At 42.3% G+C, this 17,923-nt stretch overlaps 1 protein-coding gene across 1 annotated transcript; it reads right to left on the bottom strand.

Moving 5' to 3' along the window:
* Nucleotides 1-1,757: 1,757 nt before the first annotated feature.
* Nucleotides 1,758-16,745, bottom strand: DNAJC27 (DnaJ heat shock protein family (Hsp40) member C27). The gene is made up of 7 exons (XM_083359497.1): nucleotides 16,532-16,745; nucleotides 8,301-8,383; nucleotides 7,703-7,772; nucleotides 6,736-6,900; nucleotides 6,502-6,624; nucleotides 4,842-5,002; nucleotides 1,758-4,206 (listed from the first exon to the last, which is right to left on the bottom strand). The coding sequence occupies exons 1-7, from the start codon at nucleotides 16,607-16,609 to the stop codon at nucleotides 4,074-4,076; spliced, it is 813 nt and encodes a 270-aa protein (XP_083215623.1). The 5' UTR covers nucleotides 16,610-16,745; the 3' UTR covers nucleotides 1,758-4,073.
* Nucleotides 16,746-17,923: the final 1,178 nt, after the last annotated feature.

The raw sequence follows: 17,923 nt of genomic DNA, 5'->3' as shown, positions 1-17,923 counted from the left end.
GGTGTAATGTAGGACGTGAGCTCCACAAAGCATTTCAGCACCAAGACAGAACCCCACCCCCCACTTCCTTGGATAAACTGATTACCGAATGTCCTTCTTTAATACAGTTCCAGAATAGTTAGAAATGGATGGATGCATGTTATATGCAGAGACCTGTAACCCAGCCATCTTTGAAACAGCTAGCAAACATCATGTGCTGTCAGATTTCTTAGAGGAGGTGGAGGAAACGATCCTAACATTTGGTGCAAAAACAAAACAAAACAAAACAAAATCCAGATTTGGAAAAGGAGTAGCCAAGGTAGAGTAAATTGCACGGTTACCATGATATTGATTTTTCAGCCAAGCATAGATTTAATTACAAAATGCAGATAGCAAGCCAGGTTTTCATTTAAGAAAGCCCCAAGCTCAATACTGTATATAAAATAACTGTAAAAGCAGGTAGGTGGTTTTAAGTTAGCACTCATCCAAACTAATTCATTTGCCATAGTTCCAACGGGTAGAAAGGTATACAAAGGTCTCAGTCCCAGTTAAATATTTTAAAAATAAACAACTGACACAGTAGATTTAATACAGAGATTTCAAACACTTAAGGCCTTGGCTATAACAGCATGCAGAAGTGCATTTTCTATCAACTTACATTAAAGATCCTCTATGCCTGCAGGCATTTTATTTAAGTGATAATCTGCCAAGTAATACAGTGTATTCAAATTTATTTAAGTGATAATCTGCCAAGTAATACAGTGTATTCAAATTCACGTACTCCTGCAGAAAGTCTAGGAGTCTGAACAGCAGAAAATATATCGGGGGGAAAAATCCCTGCTGTTATGTAACTGAAGCTTAACTACCTTCAGTTACAGTAGTTCCATTTTTTTCAGAAGCAAAGCCTGCATTAGGAGGCAATATTTTGCACAAAAATGTGTGTGTGTGTGTGTCTATTGTATGTTTGTGTGTTTTAAATAAAGACTGCAATTAAAGCAGGCATGCCCAGAGGATAACAGCTTTGGCAAAATGTTGCCTTTCATGTGCTTTGCTGATTGTCCCCCCACCATTACAAATTACAACAAACTGCTGTCCTGACAAATATTCAGGACAGGATCTGAGCAAACTGTTATCTTTCCAATATTTGACGTTCTGATCTACAAGTATTGCCCTCTCCTTCAGTTAAGATGGCATTTTGATACATTAATAGACATTACAAACAACTCTGTCCCAACAGCTTCCCACATTTTTTTTTCTTGAGAGTTTTCTTCGAAGGCTTTGAGCTATTCACACACAAACTTCAAATTAGGAATTATGTAATTTGAAAATTAATGCAAAGGAGGGTATCTATTTTAAAATAAAGTGAATGCAATGTAATTTTGTTAGCAGCAATTTTACAAATTCCTAACTGTATGACAATGTAGTATTTTAACCCTTCTGGAGTACTCCCTTTCCATTTGGCATAAGAGCACAAATGCATGGGGAAGGGAGATTAAATTGTCTTGTAAAGAGAAGTGAGCAGTTTATTAAAGCTCTTTCCCAAGGATACCTATTCTTTGAAGTAACCCTGTATTTACAAACAGGAGAAAGAGGAGTCCTAGGTTACCAGAAAAGCCTGCAGCTTCTTATATATCTAAACTGTTATATCCGATAAGCTAGAAGCAGAGTAGGGTGGAGAACTGGACATGGAATTTCAAGAATTGAAAAGGTTACCAAAAATTCCTTCTTAGGACTTATTTGGACATTAATGATGTAAAACATTATAGACAAACCAGATCTCAAAAAAGTGCAATTTATGAATATACTGCATATCCAAGTAGCTTAAAGGAATTTGACATTACAAAGCATTCACAAACAACCAGAAGAATAAATATCACTTCTAGAAGACAGAAAATAAAGGAACATTATTGAAGAAATTCACAGAAACCTATCACAGACACACACACAGCAACGTGTATTTTATATTCATACAGAGCAGGATAAACTTGTATTTTGGCTGTGAAGTATCTTAGTCCTTCTGTATTTTGATCAAAAGCTAGATAGTTTTCACAGAAGTGAGACTTTTATTAAAAGGCAGCCTTGCAGGACTTGTCCATGTCCATCCCGAGAACACTGTCTCTTTCCTTGGCTCAAAGAACTCACAGAAGGCATGTGGAGGAAAAATCTCAAAACCTTCTGAAAACTGAAACCCCTTGGTGACCTGATGTTTATTTTCTCAATTAATATGTACTTGCAGGTATAACTGCTGCCCTCTAACACACACCCAAAGGAGTGTTACTCCCATACCTTCCAATATACAATGTAATACAGTTGCCAATCCCTATGGGCCTTCACAGGGACTGGAGAAACAGAATCAGAGAGAGAGATCAAGGCACACCGCCATCTTAACTTCTTGTACTATTTTGAGATGTTCTAAACAGCAAAAGGTGCTAGATGGAGGGTAATGTATGACTGCACATTACAACTACTATGTTACATTTGACCATTAGAAAAATCAGCTAAATGACTGATTACATATAAAAGAGTTTTGTTCTCCAGAACTTCTTAAATTTTAGTTTAATGAAGCCTAAGATCTTCAGGATTTGGGACTACTATATACTCGTCCTAAACTCATGAAGTGGGATTTCTTTGGCAACTCACCCATTTGTTCATAAGGCATTCTTTCTCTTTTGTCAGATAATATGCTGTGATCCTTAGAATGGTAAATAATTTCAATAATTTGTATCCTAAGTTAGATCAGTTTTTGCAGAAACTCCAATTACAGAGGTTGTATTCTAGGTAGCTGAAAAACTGCTTCTATGACCTGCAGGCCAGCGCCAATTCCAGAAAAGAGTTAAAAGTATTCCTTAATAGTTATCCTTTTGCCTGAATATTCTCTCAACAAAAAAATCCAAGAAGCACTTATCAATACAGCCGACTTTTCTTCGTTTCTTTCTTTGGAATAGCATCACACCCCCACCCTAACCCTAACTTAATGCCCATTTAATTTTAGAAAAAAATATGAATATGCTATGAATGCTGTTCTTTTTTATAATTGGGGTAATGGTGTTATTTATATGGTGTTCTTGTATCATTCCTTGCTAAGGAATTATTTGTTTGTATGTTTTTAAATTTACTTCTAGGACAAGTATGTAAGCTGTTCAGAAAATCACAGTGGCATATAAATCAATCAATCAATCAAACAAACATGTTAGTACCAGTCATGAAATCAACAGGCCACCACTGAGTTTGTTTCACCTAGTGTCTTTCAATTCAGGGGTTCTGTTAATTATACTTGAGTACATACAGTGAGTTTTTTTCTTTTTCACTTCCCTTCTTCCCTCATTTAATTTACAATTAGGGAGGAAGGGAGAACAAATTAAGACAAATTAAGCTTCTGTGTGACTGAATCTCACATCTGGTGAAGATTATATTCTTTGCTAGCTCCAGGGAGGTATACACAAACATGCCTAGAACAATATGACTGAAATAATGATCAAAACAACTTACCACCTAACTCATTTTGTAGGAGGTACTGTCTGTCCCATCAACAGATCACAGTGACTACTAGTGCTTTGATCCTGGCTACTATGCTATATTTTTCCGATTTTTATTTGAAAAAAACAGGAATTCTTTAACCACTTAGTTCTTTAACCACTTAGTAATGAAGTGGTTCAAAAAATATGGATAAAATAATTTCCAGTGTAGGACAAAGAGGAACAACTAAGTGCTTCATTAGAGGCTGAATATCAGCATTGGTTTTGAGGAAAATAATAAGCAATATTAAAATAAGTGATTTAAACAGAAGTAACATATTTTAGAGTCATCTCAGTCTATGGGCAACTTTTTTGCAGGGGAGAAGAAAGGACTGGGTATTACTGTTGTTACTGTTCCTGAGGTATTCTGATGGGTTTGGATGGCCGCCTCAGAGAGGTCTCCTATATTGATCTATTCATAGTGAACAGAAAACAGCTTTGAGTAAATGGTGAAGGAAATTTGCCTTTAGGGAACTTCTGTGTCTTGCTTCCTTTGTCTTTAGCAGGGAGCAATTCTTGATGCCTCTCTCAGAATAGCTATATCACTTGCTATTGGCGCAAGCTACATCTTCTTGTGTTTTACTTGATGTTTTTGAGCAAGGCAGTTCGTGCATTGACCACAGCTTTGAAGGCGTCCTCACTGCCTGGAGCCATACACTTATCTGGGTGGAGGAGCACTGCCAACTTTCGATAGGCCTTGTTTACTTCATCCCTGCAGAGCAAGAGAGACAGAGATAATGGAAGAGTGCAATAGAAATGAGTCTATTTATAGAACGATAAATCTTAAAATGAAAGTCCTTCAATTACCTAAAACTATTTGAATTATACCAATGAAGAACTACCATTATTCATTTTGATTAGAAATCTAATCAAACAGAAAAATAAAACTGAATTTACAGTTATATTCAGAACTTGGAGGTCCATTATAGCTTCACCTCCTGCATTGCTCTAGACTTTTAACTCCAGACACAGAATAACGATAGTTTCAGAAAGCATTTCTTGTCATAGACGGTACTCCCTCCATTCTCAGTTCAGAAGAAAGGGCTGGATAATGAGCAATGCCTAACTGACGTGGTCAATGGACACTGGAGAGCTTACATCCATTAGGAGCCAGAGGGGGGGAAAATGAGGCCTAAGGTAAGTAGCTGGTTGTTGTGAAGATATATATTGGCTAAATATCACCTATCTATACATAAAATGTTTGCCATAAATTAGTAGATGCCTTCTTATATTTTCAAAATTCAGAGCTTCACCATATCCATCCCATTCCTTCTAGTCCAACTCTATCTTGCTCATTTCTACACCATCATAGATTATTTATTCTGTAATGGTTAGATCCTTCCTTACCTTGTAGCTCCTGGTTTGACACCCAACATATCCCAGCTATCCTTGCTGTTGCGAATCTTCCGAATGGCGTCTACTTGCTCCTTAGTGAAACTGTTGCTTGTGCTGGTTATGGGGCGCTTTCCACCATTATCACATAAATCAACAATAGCAGAGTAGAAAGTCTGCAAGCATGGAGAAGGCAAAGTTACAAAGTTCTTGTATGCACCCATTGCTCAGTAATCTTTATTTCATTAAGCAGATCAAAGTCCAAATAATTTTCTTTGCCTTCCTTTAGCAGCTCATTCTACTGTTTTAAACTCAGAAATTGTGAGAAAGGAAATGGCCTACAGGGACTGTAAGATTTTTAATTTTACAAGCAGAAAATCTTCAAATAGTGCAGAAGCTTAAGCTACATCATGCTGGTTTTACCAAGTGCTTTCTTGGTTTATTTTTAGTTGGAATACTGTGCCATGGGCCTTCAGATCATTCATTGGATTAATTCTTGTACATTGAAACAATCTCTTGCACTGCTTGTTCTTTTTTTTTTAATATAAAGAGCTCTGTGCCATTTCAAAGACTAAAGGGAGGTAATTAATTTAAAATTCCTTGGAAAACTAGAGAGAACGTTGCATATGCAGAGAGAATAAATGAGAATTTGCCAGTAAAAGATGAGAGACCTTAGACCAGGGGTGTCAAACTCAATTTCATTGAGGGCCACATCAGCATTGCGGTTGCCTTCAGGGGGCCGGGTGGGTATGGCCAGGCTGGGCGTGGCCTACTGGGTGGGCGTGGCTAGAGTGCGTATGGCCTACTGGCTGGGCGTGGCCAGCTCTACATCGTTCGCATCAAGGGGGCCTATGGGGGCCTGGGCAGGAGTGGGACAGATCTGAGGGTCTCTGGCAGGAGGAGGGTCTCTAGGCCAGGGCCAAGGCAGTGGGGGCCGTTCCCTCACTGTTTCCAGGATGGCTTCACGGGCCACATGAAACCACTTTGCGGGCCGGATCCGGCCCCCGGGCCTTGTGTTTGACATGTCTGCCTTAGACATTTTCTCTCCAAGTCAAGAAAAGATACTGTTAGCTTCAGAATAGAACAAGAAAATATAAAATATTTTACCAATAATGTCTTAACAACGAAAAGTGAAAAATGACAGAAAAACACCTGCATTCATGAATGGAAATATTACTGGCATGCTTGTATTTATGCCCCCAAATAATGTTTCAGATACCTGCACCAAGTCATGTGTCAATGCTTGACATCATGGTAACAATGGTTAAAGAAAAAAATCAACAGCACTTCATTTTGTATGAGGATAAAGATTTACAAAAAGAAACAAAATAGTTGCTACAAAAACATCTTACAGAATTAAGGAGAAACTTCCTGACAGTGAGGACAATTAACCAGTGGAACAGCTTGCGTTAAGAAATCATAGGCGCTCCATCACTGGAGATTTTTAAGAAGAGGCCAGACAGTCACTTGTCTGAGATGGTATAGGTCGTGCTGCTTGAGCGGGGGGGCTGGACTAGAGGACCTCCAAGGTCCCTTCCAGTTCTATTCTATTCTAAGAAGCAGATTCTCATAAGAAGAATTCAATCAAGGATGTCTAGATTACAAAGCACAAATCATCACGCTTCAAGGAAAAATGATGCAGGAGGACTGCCTTGTTTTGCACTGTAGATTTTACCTGGAACATCTCATTAATTCCCTCACTAGTCTGTGCAGAAGTTTCGAAATAAAGAAACCCTCTGCTTTCTGCCCACAATCGTCCTTCACTTTCATCCACACAGCGCAACTTGCCACAATCAATCTGAAACAAAAATGAGAGAACATTGTAGTATTGTCCTAATTATTTATAAGCTCCTAATCCCTTTAAGCACTTAATGAACATGAGCTTTCAATATCTTATACCAGTCTTTACCTTATTGGCACAAACCACAAAAATAATGTTTTCCATGTTTCCATGTGGTCCAAGTTCTTGTTTCATCTCAGCAAGCCATAAGTCAAGGGCATCAAATGATTCTTTTTGCCCAACATCATACACTAGGATTACACCCTGGGTGTCTTTGTAAAATTCATTGCGAACCTAATATAAGGCAAAAATAATGCAGATGAATTTAATAGACCAGCAGACAGTTCTAGAAAAGTGACTTAAACTATAAATAAGCAGCGCATCAGCTTAAATTAAGCAAATAAATTTCTGACCATTTATGTGCAGAAATAATATAATAATTATGTGCATTACATCTGAACAAGTCAAAGTATGCAGTATATAAATATGCCTATTTGGATAAAGTGCAAGAGTACAAATGTTTTCCATTTAGCATGCATTAGTTGACAAAAAATTATTACATCAGTACACTTGACACAGAGGTGAGAAGTTCAGGCAAAAAATCTTGGATACAATTTTGGTGTAATGTACAGATTATGGGGCTGTTTCTCAGTGATTATTTTAACAAATAAAGTGTACTTGCATGCTATGACCACTCCGACTACAGTTTAGCCATTCATTCTCCTTCCAAACAACACAGCTACAAACTACTCATCCTTGGCTTATTTTCTGCTAGCAGAGAGACTCAGTGCAATTACTATTTTAAGAGGGGGAAACACCCCCCTCCCCCCAAAAGAGCATCCATAAATAAATTTACTTCAAGCCATGGACTGGGTAAAATCAGTCACCATGCCAAGTTTGCATAATGCAACCACCAAATCTAAATTATAAATCATGATTTATATCCCACAGTGGCTAGGTTCACACATTAGGCTCAGCCAAAAGGGGACAACATGATAATTTAGTGTACTGTCTGAACTTCTGGCACACACTATTTTAGCATCTTTTTGCATAACTTGTTCCGTCCTCATTGCTAAAGAGCCATCACCTTTCTTACCTCATAAAAGAAGGAGTGTCCAGCCATGTCAAAGATATTCACTTTGATTTCTCGGTCTCTAATTTGCACTCTAAAAGGAAAAGAGTCCTAAGATGCAAGTATGGGCACTCTAAAGAATGTTCCTGCTGTTACTTAGCTAGCATTAATAAGCATCACAACATGAAAGTTTTGCCACTAACAGAATCGAGTATAGGTATAGTCATTAAAAAACAGATGAAAAGATCCAGGATTAATTTAAGACAAGCTGTAATTATTAAATAATCGACTAAAGGAGATATAAGAACAATCAGCACACACCAGCATCACAGTAAAGAATTGATCAGACTTTTAATACTTTCCCCATGTCATACATGAAGACACTTGCAGGAAAACATTCACTGGCCTCATATTATATGCAATGGGATGTGTACTGAATCATCACCAACTGCAAAACTGCTATTTCCAGCAGCATCAGAGCAGAAAAATCACAAACGATTGTGATGGATGAACCATCAAGAGCATTTTCCCATCTCTTGCATGTACAGATTTTAGCTTGGCTCACATATTTTCAAGAGCTGTTGTCAGTAGCTGCTGCCTGTTATAAAAGAAGGGTACTCACTTGGTGACACCATAATCAATGCCAATTGTTGCAAGATATTTGGGCACAAATCTCTTCTCACAATATCGCTTGATGACACAGCTCTAAAAAGTAAACAAAAAAGCTTGTTATCAAAGGGATAGGCTATTTATTCAGCCCAGTCTGCGCTCTCCTTTTCATAACTAATTCTAATCAAAATATTTAAAAAATTGGTTTTGTGTAAATCTAGCAGTTAAGTAAATACAATAGTAGTACAACTCAAATATAGCTGGAATAAACTTAAAATAAAAAAGTAATATAAAGTAAGTTTAAAGTTGAACTTAAGTAATTAAGTATTAATAATTTTCTATTACAGTCAACTACCAGTCAATAGAAAAGATGACATACATAAAACTAATATTAACTATAAGTAAATACACATTACATGATAAAATTTGGCCACATTTAAAAACAGAGCCCACCTGAATCTATAATAAATATGTGTAAATAAAACTGATCAAATGAGCATGGAATTTGATTTGATGTGGGTTTATCAGCTCAAAGTGGGTGTCAGCATACAAGTGACATGCTGCTAAGTAAATATAATTTTTTATTTCCCACTCAAAATGTATATTTCAGTTTTATCATTCATATAGGCAGCACCATAAACTTACTGTATAGCAAGAATAGAATGGAACTTCAATTCTTTTAAAAAGAGATATCATAGATCTTTTCACAGGATATAATGCATACTGATATCCATATAGAAAAGAAAGATTAGAATTGCATTTAAAAACACCTAGGGCAGGGGTCCCCAACCCCCGGTCCATGGACCAGTACTGGGCCGTGGCATGCCAGCAACCGGTCCGCACAAACAAGCAAAGCCCCATCTGCAGGATGCAGGCAGCACAGAAAACCACGCCCCCTCCGGTCCGCAAAAAACCCTCTCTCCATGTAACTGGTCCCTGGTGCCCAAGGGTTTGGGGACCTCTGACATAGGGAGTAGATAAGATTTGTCATTTTCATATGAAATTTGGAATGTTCTATCAATAGCAATAGTACAGCTAGTCCTTGACTTACAACAGTTCCTTGGTGGAGCAGTGGGCTAATGCCTCAAGTAATAACACCAGCTGCCTGCAATTAGTGCAGGTTCCCATCCCACCAGGCTCAAGGTTGACTCAGCCTTCCATCCTTCCGAGGTAGGTAAAATGAGGACCCAGATTGTTGGGGGCAATAAGCTGACTTTGTAATAATGCCGCTTGGGGGGGGGGGTGAAAGCCCTAATAAGCAGGCATATACATAGAATGAAGGCTATTGCGAAGCACATTGATTTGTGCTTTAGATTGTAAGCCGCCCTGAGTCTTCGGAGAAGGGCAGGATATAAATGGGATTAAAAAAAGTTCATCTAGTGACTGTTCAAAGTTACAACAGCACTGGAAAAAGTGTCTTATGACCATTTTTCAAACTTACGACCTTGCAGCATCCCCATAGTCACGTAATCAAAATTCAGACACTTGGCAGCTGACTCATATTTATGACAGTTTTAGTGTCCTGGGGTCATGTGATCACCTTTAGTGACCTTCTTACAAGGAAAGTCAATGGGGAAGCTAATTTATTTAACAGCCATGTTACTATCTTAATGACTGCAGTGGTTCACTAACAATTGATCTGTTCCGGGGTTACCCAGCTCTAGTGGCAGTGGAGCTGGGTTTGCAGTCTGGACACTCTCCTTCTATTTTAAGATCCTCCCGTTTCGATTTCGATCTGGGTCTGCCTTTCTGCCGGATTTATTTAACAATCACTATTCGCCTTAGTTACTCTAGCACGGCTTTGTTCGCCCTCAGGGGTGCCCCCCCCATCCTGGGTGCGACCCGCCTTATTTTCCACTCTGCCTCTTGATGAAGGGCCCGATTGTTGTGACCCTGAGAGATGGCTGGGCAGGGACAGGGGCCTCCAGTATAAATTTAATAAGAGGCCCCTGGTTACTTTTTTAGTCAAATTTTTTGTGGGGTTAGGGAGGGGGTGGGTCGTGGTTGGTTGGAAATGGGGGGTAATCCACCAACTGTTGTTCAGGCCAGGTCCGGGATCAATTGCGTGGGGGGGAGCCGGAGTTGGCTGTCTCCGGAGCTCTGGAGCGGGTTGTGGGATTACCTATTCCCAAAACGTTAGGGAATGGCAGCAGGTGTACGAACAGAGGGCCGTATCGACATCCGGGAGGGCATCTCCGCTATTTACAAGCGGTGAGGCGCTCCGACCCTCTGCTTTCGCCCCGAAGTCCCGGGAGCGAGGATGTGCAGCCACCTGAGCTACGGCTGGTGTACTTGAATGCCAGGTCCGTTGTCAACAAGGCTTCTCTCATCCGGGATCTGGTTGAGGGTGAGCATGCGGACCTGGCTTGCATCACGGAGACTTGGTTGGGCCCAGAGGGTGGTATCCCTCTGATTGATCTTTGTCCACCAGGTTTCCGGGTGCTACACCGGCCTTGGGCTCAGGGTAGGGGGAGTGGTGGTAGTTATGAGGGAGACCTTGTGTCCGCAGGAGGCCACCGTTCTCCAGATAGTCGGGTGTGAGTCTCTCCTCCTGAGATGTGGTCCTAGGGCGCAGTTGGGCTTGCTGCTGGTGTACCTTTCGCCTAGTCACACAGCAGCAGCCCTGCCTGAGCTTCTTGATATCCTCTCGGGGCTGGTGATTGAGTTCCCCAAGCTTATGGTTTTGGGGGACTTCAATCTACCATCCCTGGGAGGATCATCTGAGTTAGCTCGGGAGTTCATGGCTTCCATGACGGCCATGGACCTGACGCAAGTAATTCATGGACTGACTCATGTGGGAGGCCACACCCTTGATTTGGTTTTTCTATCTGGACGGTGGTTAGATGATCTTGGTGGGGGCTCCCCGATTGTTATGCCCCTGTCATGGACCGATCATCATCTCCTGCGGCTGGTCTTCTGTTTTGCCACTCCCCACCATGGGCGTGTTGAACCAACTAGATGGTTCCGCCCCAGGCGCTTAATGGACACTGAGAGGTTCCAGGCAGCGCTGGGGTCCCCACCTGCCTCCTTTGCTCACAGCTCGGCGGATGCCTTAGTGGAAGCCTGGGAAAGGGCAGCCACGGAGGCACTTGACCGAGTTGTACCCTTGCGGCCCCTGACCCGGTGCAGATCTCAGCGGGCTCCATGGTTTTTTGCGGAGCTCCGGGAGATGAACGTCGGAGACGGGGCCTAGAGAGCTGTTGGAGATCCAGCCGATCTGAATCTGACCGATTGCGACTAAGAACCTGTATTAGGCTCACGGCGATAAGGGTGGCAAGGTCTAATCACTTCGCTACCCTTATCGCATCCGCAGATAATCGCCCGGCCGCCCTGTTTAGGGTGACCCGCTCCCTCCTTAATCAGGAGGTGAGAGAGGAACCCTTGCAGGGTCGTGCCGAGGAGTTCAGTCAACATCTGTCGGACAAAATCGCTCGGATTCGGACCGGTTTGGACTCCGACTGGGCAGAGTCTGACGATCAGGACACGGGTGGTCTTGTCAATGTTATCTGGGAGGAGTTTGATCCTGTGACTCCGGAGGAAGTGGACAGGATTATGGGGAGGCTGAGCTCCACCACGTTTATTGGATCCGTGCCCTTCCTGGCTGGTTTATGCGGCTCGGGAGGGGACACGAGGCTGGTTCCAGGCAGTCATATCTGCATCTCTGAGTGAGGGTAGTTTCCCCGCCGTCTTGAAGGAGGCGGTGGTGAGACTTCTCCTCAAGAAGCCTGCCTTGGACCCAGCTGTGTTAAATAACTTTTGTCCGGTCTCCAACCTTCGCTTTCTTGCGAAGGTTGTTGAGAGCGTGGTGGCGCATCAGCTCCCTCTGGTTCTGGATGAAGCGGATTATCTAGACCCGTACCAATCGGGTTTCAGGCCCGGGTACAGCACAGAGACGGCATTGGTCGCTCTGGTGAATGATCTCTGGAGGGCTCGGGACAGGGGATATTCCTCTGTCCTAGTCCTATTAGACCTCTCAGCGGCTTTCGATACCATCGACCATGGTATCCTGCTGCGGCGTCTCAGGGGACTTGGAGTGGGAGGCACAGTTCTTCAGTGGTTCTCCTCCTATCTCCTGGGATGTTCGCAGTCGGTGTTGGCAGGGGGGCAGAGGTCGACCTCGAGGCCTCTCGCTTGTGGAGTTCCTCAGGGGTCGGTCCTCTCGCCTCTCCTGTTCAACATCTACATGAAACTGCTGGGTGAGATCATTCGTGGTTTTGGAGTTGGGTATCATCAGTATGCTGATGATACCCAGCTTTTTATTTCGACCCCAAACCACCCCAGTGATGCCCTCGACGTGATGTCCCATTGCCTGGAGGCGGTTCGGGTCTGGATGGGGAGGAACAGGCTTTGACTCAACCCTGACAAGACTGAGTGGCTGTGCGTACCGGCATCTCGGGATATTCAGAATATTCCATCTCTTTCTATGGGGGGTGAGTTATTACCCCCCGTAGATAGGGCTCGCAACTTGGGAGTCCTCCTAGATTCACAGCTTTCTTTAGAAGACCATATAGTAACTGTGACTAGGGGGGCCTTCGCCCAGGTTCGCCTGGTGTGCCAGTTGCGGCCCTATCTAGACCTGGATGCCTTGCGTACGGTCACTCATGCGCTCGTGACCTCTCGTTTAGACTACTGCAACACTCTCTACATGGGGCTGCCCTTGAGGACCACTCGGAAGCTCCAACTGGTGCAGAATGCAGCCGCGAGAGTTGTGTTGGGAGTCTCCCGATACTCCCATGTTACACCTCTGCTCCGTGAGCTGCATTGGCTTCCAGTTGTCTTCCGGGTGAGATTCAAGGTGCTGGTAATGGTCTTTAAAGCCCTACATGGCATGGGTACGGAGTACCGTAGGGATCACCTGCTGCCGGCATCAACTTCCCTCCGCCCTGTGCGCTCCCACAGAGAGGGCCTCCTCAGGGTGCCCCCGGTCAGAGAATGTCATCTGGTGGCCCCCAGGGGGAGGTCCTTCTCTGTGGGCGCACCGGATTTGTGGAACCGTTTGCCGGTTGAGCTCCGGATGGTGCCTGACCTTCGCTCCTTCCGACACGATCTGAAGACCTACTTGTTCGAACAAGCCGGCCTGGTCTGTTGGGTGATGGGTTTGGGTTTTATTATTGTTTTAATGTATTTTAACTTACTGCTGTAAGCTTTTGGGCACCCTGTTTAATCTCTTTTAATTTTTGTATTCTTGTATTTTTGTATGTTTGCCCTGTTCACCGCCCTGAGTCCTTCGGGAGAAGGGCGGTATACAAATAAAATAATAATAATAATAATAATAATAATAATAATAATAATAATAATAATAATAATTATTATTATTATTAACTGTGGCATGAAAAGTCATAAAATAGGGCAAAATTCACCTAACAAATGTTTCACTTATCAACAAAAATTTTGGGCTTAATTGTGGTCATAATTGAAGGACTAACTATATGTTCAAAATAGAAATACAGCCAATCAGTCAGCTGCCCAAATCCGGCCAGCCTGCTTCGTTGTGTGCTGATTCTCCAAAGCACTTGACGTCAGGACAAGAAGCAAAAGATGGAAACTAACCAAAGAGAGAAGCAACCTAGAACTAAGGATAAATTTCCTGACAGTTAGAACAATTAATCAGTGGAACAACCTGCCTCCAGAAGCTGTGAATGCTCCAACACTAGAAATTTTTAAGAAGAGACTGGACAGCCATTTGTCTGAAATGGTATAGGGTTTCCTGCCTGAGCAGGGGGTCGGACTAGATGACCTCCAAGGTCCCTTCCAACTTCATCATCATCAGCATTATTATTATTATACATGAACCTCAGTCAACTGAACATTCAAATTGGCTGGCGCTGGTGGTTGATACGGGTTGCTATCAGCATCCTGGGTGTCAGCCAGGTACCTCCTTAAAATATAAGATGATGATGATTACCATCATCATCATTATTGCTACTACTACTACTACCCTGAGCCATTCATCACTTTTACTCTGCTTACATCTAAGAATAAGACTATGGCAAAGTAGCTGAAGAAAAACAGAGAAGATCTTCTCTTGTTCAACTCTTATCTGGCAGGAACCATTCCATCATTCTGCAGCACAGGTGTCAAACTCGTCACGTCACGTGATGTGTCGCGACATATCAAGATTCTTTTTGCATTGCTAGCAATGAGGTGGATGCGGCTTTGGTATGATGAAACCGGCCTGTGGGCCGGCAGTTTGACACCCTTGTTCTACAGGAATGGGAAAAAAAAGAAGGAAAGCAGGACTGTTCTGCCAGCAAGCCTGAGATAAGCAACTATTTCTATTCCAACCTGTCACTATATAAATATTGAATGAGAGTTTGGGCTTGTTTTTGCCCTGTGTGTTCTTCTCTCTACTATGTCTTCCAGATAGTATAGGGGAGGGTTATATTACTGGTCTTTGTAATCTACAGGTAGTGCTCAATTTACGACCACAATCGAGTCCAAAATTTCTGTTACTAAGCAAGACATCTGTTAAGGAGTTTTGCCCCATTTTATGATCTTTCTTGACATAGTTAAGAGAATCACTGCAGTTGTTGAGTAACACAGCTGTTAAGTGAACCTGGCTTCCTCATTGATCTTGCTTGTCGGAAAGTCACAAAAGATGACTACATGACCCTGGGGCACTGAAACTGTCATAAATATGTCAAGCGGCTGAATTTTGATCACATGACCATGGGGATGCTGCAAAGGTTGTGTTAAAAGCAGTCAGTCATGTCATTTTTTTCAGTGCTGTTGTAACTTTGAAAGGTCATTAAATGAATTCTCGTAAGTCAAGGACTACCTGTACATTAGAATATTCTTCAGTTGAACAGTGACGTAAAATTCTTAATAATTAAATAACATTTAATTACTATGCCTTAAACCAGACTTTGCTAAGATGCCATCATTCCCAAACATTGGCTCTGCCAGCTGTGCCCATGAGAGTTCTAATCCAAAACTTCTGGAAGGCATCAGATTCTGAAAGGCTAAAACAATCCACGATCAGGATGAATAGAACATGGCCAGGAAGTGACCCAGATTTGAAGGGATTCCAGTCACACGTGTAGACTGCATCCCTTGGTACTTTTTTAAATCAAATGTGCCTTCCTAGGATCATGTAGATCTGAATCACCCTTTCCTTTTCAAATCCAGATCTCTGCACAGCCCTAACATAAAAGACAACAACTCCCACATGAACTCACAAAATTAAAATAAATGGGATTGGAAGGACACACAAGTGGAATTAGAATAATTATTTTATTTGCTGGCTGCCCTGCTCCTAAAGACTAGGTTGGGTATTTGTTTAATAGAGCGGTCCTCATGAATGATTATTTATTGAACCACAATTACAAAAAAATTGTGAAGCACTAATATAAATGTGCACGAATACTAAGAAACTGTGCAGTGCAGAGTGCCATCTCACATCTTTCTGCTGAATTACATCGCTATTGTTAACATTTAAACTATCTTCTGCCTATTCAAATTACTCGTTTACAATAAAAATCTAAAAGTATGTGTGTGTTGTACCTACCATTTGTTCCACTTCATTGCAAATTTTGATTTTTGTGCATTTATTTCAGTTCACATAATGGAACTAATTATTTTTATATTAACCAACAGTGATTTTATCTGAAGACCATTTGCTGCTTCAAGAGTTCTAGTAGGTTGAATCTTTTTTTAATATTCACCACCAGCTCTCTGGGTTGCAAGAATCCCCATCGTCATGGCCAGTAAATGGCAGCCAAGAATTTTGTGTTTCTTTGCTGCTTCCTAGTGACTTGTCTGGATATTTGCAGCCAAAATAACAGTATGGTAAATTTAGCTACAAAGCAAACCAAATAAAGTTGCCACTGCCTTCATCTAACATACCTTGCAGAGTTTACATGTGGATAAATGTAATGAAATAATCCATATGATTTAAAAATTTTGGGTAGCATGTATCTACTTAATGTTAATTGTTCTTAATATTTTTTAAAAAAATGTTTTAATTGTTGGTTTTATGATGCTCCCGAGTATTTTGTTACGGGCGGCCACATAAATTTGATAAATGAAATAAAAATTAATAACACATAGCAAAACATTTTGGAAGCTCCACCTTAACCCAACTCCTCTACCTCTCCAGACCAAATCACATCATTTTATTCCACAAACGATCGAGTATCACAACGGCCTAATAAAGCAGAGAGACCTAATTGGTCAGCCAGCTTGTCGTTCTCCTGCTTCAGACCAATAAGGCGCCTCTGCTTCTATTGCTACTTTTTTTTTTACCTTGCCAACCTCGGCGTTACCCATGGAGATTACTTTGATCCTTAAAGACTTGCGCATTTCTTTCCGTTTCGTCTCCATCCTAGCGAGTAAGACTAGAGAAGCTGACTGAAGCTCACTTTCTTCACGGGGTCTGACTTAAAACTCAACAGACTGGCGCAAATCCCCATCACAATGTCCCGGCTTCAGTCCTTACTTCCGTTATCTCCGTCTCCATAGTCGGTTCAACAAGGGTAGTAAAGCCCCAACAATGCTTCGCGAGTCTTCATGATATCGCGAGAATTATCTAAGGACTGTCTCCGGGCGCTCGATGCAAAAGCAAGGAAGTCTCGCGAGATCTAATCAGAGCGGTCTTTTCGGTAGTCGGAAAGTAGGCGGATTTGCAGCGTTTCTGTTTAATCAGAGGCAAGTTTGACTTCAGAGTGATTATTTCTAGATAAGCTGCTATAGAATTACAGCATTCAGTGCTATAGTTCCCTGGAGCAACCCTGTTCGGGTATATGTATTTCATTTGTCTAGAATTGTGCTGGAAGCGACACTTTAATGGAACTCCCTTTCCATTATGAAAAGTCTGGATTCCTACTTCTGAGACCGCAGAAGTCGGAAAAGTGCTGGATAAATAAAATAAAATAAATAAACCTTTATTGTCAAAGTACAACATGTGTACATTGAGATTAGCTGAGCCTCCCTCCCTCCCCCCCCCCCGCTCTCTCCTCCCAACACACAGTGACAACAAACCCTCCCTCCTACCACACCATGTGAACCATGTTAGGCAGAGAGCTTGGTCTCCCCAAAGACCGAATAGTAAATAAAGACAACAGGCAGAAAATGTCTGGGACTTTTGCATATATATTATATGGCTGTGGAAGTAATTTATTTTAACGCAGCAGTGGTGCACGAGCGGAAAAGCTGAACCTCTATAGCAGGGGTGTCAAACTCAATTTCATTGAGGGCCACATCAGTATTGCGGTTGCCCTCGGGGGGGGGGGCGGGTGGGTATGGTCAGGGTGGGCGTGGCCTACTGGGTGGGCATGGCCAGAGTGCGTATGGCCTACTGGGTGGGCGTGGCCAGCTCTACATCGTTCACATCAAGGGTGCCTATGGGGGCCTGGGCAGGAGTGGGACAGATCTGAGGGTCTCTGGCAGAAGGAGGGTCTCTGGGCCAGGGCCAAGGCAGTGGGGGCCGTTCCCTCACTGTTTCCAGGATGGCTTCGGGGGCCACATGAAACCACTTTGTGGGCCGGATCCGGCCCCTGGGCCTTGTGTTTGACATGTCTGCTCTATAGGGTTTCTGTTTGGCGCATTCCTTCGGAACCCTTTATGAACCATGCAGCATTCTGCCTTGTTAAAAAGAATCTAGCTTTATTGCAAAAATGGATTTGATTATAGTGGTGA

Source organism: Vipera ursinii (assembly GCF_947247035.1).
Source record: "Vipera ursinii genome assembly, chromosome: 1".
In the NCBI taxonomy this organism is placed as follows: domain Eukaryota; kingdom Metazoa; phylum Chordata; class Lepidosauria; order Squamata; family Viperidae; genus Vipera; species Vipera ursinii.
Note: the sequence above shows the minus strand (reverse complement) of the source record. Positions and strands in the feature narration are given on the sequence as shown.